The sequence below is a fragment of the Epinephelus moara genome, chromosome 20 (assembly GCF_006386435.1).
Source record: "Epinephelus moara isolate mb chromosome 20, YSFRI_EMoa_1.0, whole genome shotgun sequence".
Taxonomy (NCBI): domain Eukaryota; kingdom Metazoa; phylum Chordata; class Actinopteri; order Perciformes; family Serranidae; genus Epinephelus; species Epinephelus moara.
In genome coordinates, this window is record NC_065525.1 from 11,706,097 (window position 1) to 11,708,278 (window position 2,182).

Genomic DNA, 2,182 nt, shown 5'->3' on the forward strand with positions numbered 1-2,182 from the left:
AATAAAAGAGGATTGCAAAATGTCATAAAGGAAAAAACAACTTACAAAAAAGGAAATGGATCAGAAGATTATCTGACTTTAACTCACTCCTTCAGATGAGTCAAAACCACACAATTAATTGTAACAATTAATTAAACCTTAAAGCCTGCATTTCCATAATCCCTCATACTTTTCTCTACACTATGATAAAGAACTTGAGGAGATGGGAGAACAAAGGGTGCAGTGATGAGGAGAATGACAAATTTACCAAGTAGCTCTCAAGGACCTAAAGGTGCAAAGATACTCTGGCGACGCCTAGTGACCAAACCAAAGCCTCTTATTGCAAACGCATGTATGTCTTGTGAAAGTGTCTTACCAGGGATTATAGTCAGCGTTTGGAGATGTTGTGAGGAAAGCTGAGTGCGTGCTTTATAGAGATCCATAGAGCAAAGTGTGCATTTAATCCAAGATGAAATTATCAAACAAAATGACAGCGGCTTATGATAGAGCTCGTGTTCATGCACAGTATTATAATTACGCTTATTTAAAATCAGTAATTAATTTGATCAGTAATTTCTTTTCAGAGTGGCACGCAGCTCAGACTGGATTCTGGTGCCTCTGCTCAGATGTCCCTGCGCTGTATAAACCGAGGAGCCTCTGACATTACTCTGTGCTTGTAACTGACTAATATGAGGTGATGGTCATAGCTCCTAAAACACGATCAACTCGCGTAACAGCGAAACAGTTAATGCGTAAATACGCACAGGACAGGACCAAACACAACCTTTTACAGTTTGTATTTGTTGAGTTTATAATATCATTAATATAACTTTATGGTGTCTTTCAAGTCCCGCGAATCCCACAGTATATACAAAGCTTAAAATTAAATGATGGCCATACTTCATTTGTCCATTGAACAAATTATGTAGCAAAAATGCGCACAGTAGATGGGGATTAATAAAGATTATTTTCCTCTAAATGTGACTCTACTTACTTTTAAGTGCGCACTGTCCATACACGTAACTTCATGACTGTCTTTTAATTCCCATACAGCCCACACAGAGAATATAAAATTTGCTGTCAGAATGCAGAACATGTGTATGCTTCCCTAACAGGCAGCTCCGCGTGTCAGATCCGCAGAGATAGACAGACGGAGAGTGTGTGCATGGTACTATATGCGTGTGTGTGTAGCTATGTTTGTGCATTAGCGGAGGGCTGGCTCTTATTAAAGTGCGGAGCTCCAGTTTGGACCTTCCCTCGCCTCAAGTCAAGGAGACAGCCGCGAGCACCCGCGCTCGGTTATTTGGCGGCCCCCCGCTGCTTCCAAGCTCTCTATCAACACCGCACACTGACTCAGGAACAGCAGCAGCTCCTCTCTCCTCTCTCCTCTCTCCCCGCACCTCTACAACGTGGTGCGCCCCTGACGCGCTCTCTCCAGTTGAAGATGGACTCGTCTCCTTCTCTTCACCTTTACCACTGACTGTGACGCTGCTGTAGTTTGGTGGGAGTTCCCGAGGAAGGGGCTGGAACTGATCCTCTGTCCGCTGTTTCGCCTTTCCACTGGGTTTTTATTTGTGATTGAACTATCGTTGTTCACTCATATCCGGGCTCCGAAATGGGAATGTATTTACATTTGCTGTTTTTGCAGTACTATTTCGTCTCGAGTTTCGTGTGCAACGCAGTCGCTTTCGTGGAGGAGCCCTCCGGAGGCAGGTCGGACGGGTACTGCGGGCGGATCCTCCGGGCGCAGACCCAGGGGACCCGGAGGGATGGGCACCATGAGTTCAGGCTCAGAGTGGAGGGGGACCCGGAAACCTATCAGCCGGGCAGCACCTACAGAGGTAGAGTTTTTCCAGTCCATCTGCGCAATCAGTGCGTAAACATGCGCCAAATTAAGTGGACTGTTTATCAAGTTGGAAAACAGCGCATTATGTTGCCAAACAAGCATAGTCATCTTTATTTTATTGTATTTACAGAAAACTTGAGCGTGTCTAACCACCGAACACTGCGAGGATTAGCCATAGTAATCTAAAATTGTATTAGACACTGCAGCCTGGGAGACACAATTTCCAAACTAGTCAGTCCGCCTCCTTTGGCTCCTGCAGGGAGAGTTGTGGTTTGATAAGGCTACTTAGTGTTATAATGTCTGACCTATATTCACTTCCTCTCCTCTTCCTGCAAGCAAGGACACACACACACACAC

At 44.9% G+C, this 2,182-nt stretch overlaps 1 protein-coding gene across 1 annotated transcript in view; it reads left to right on the top strand.

Annotated features, from left to right (window-relative positions):
- Window positions 1–1,241: 1,241 nt before the first annotated feature.
- The window catches only part of LOC126408047 (spondin-1-like), a 139,500-nt gene continuing 138,559 nt past the window's right edge, over window positions 1,242–2,182 (top strand). The window contains exon 1 of the mRNA XM_050073402.1: window positions 1,242–1,820. Coding sequence (XP_049929359.1) covers window positions 1,595–1,820 — 226 coding nt within the window. The 5' untranslated portion in view covers window positions 1,242–1,594. The remainder of the gene's footprint in view (window positions 1,821–2,182) is intronic.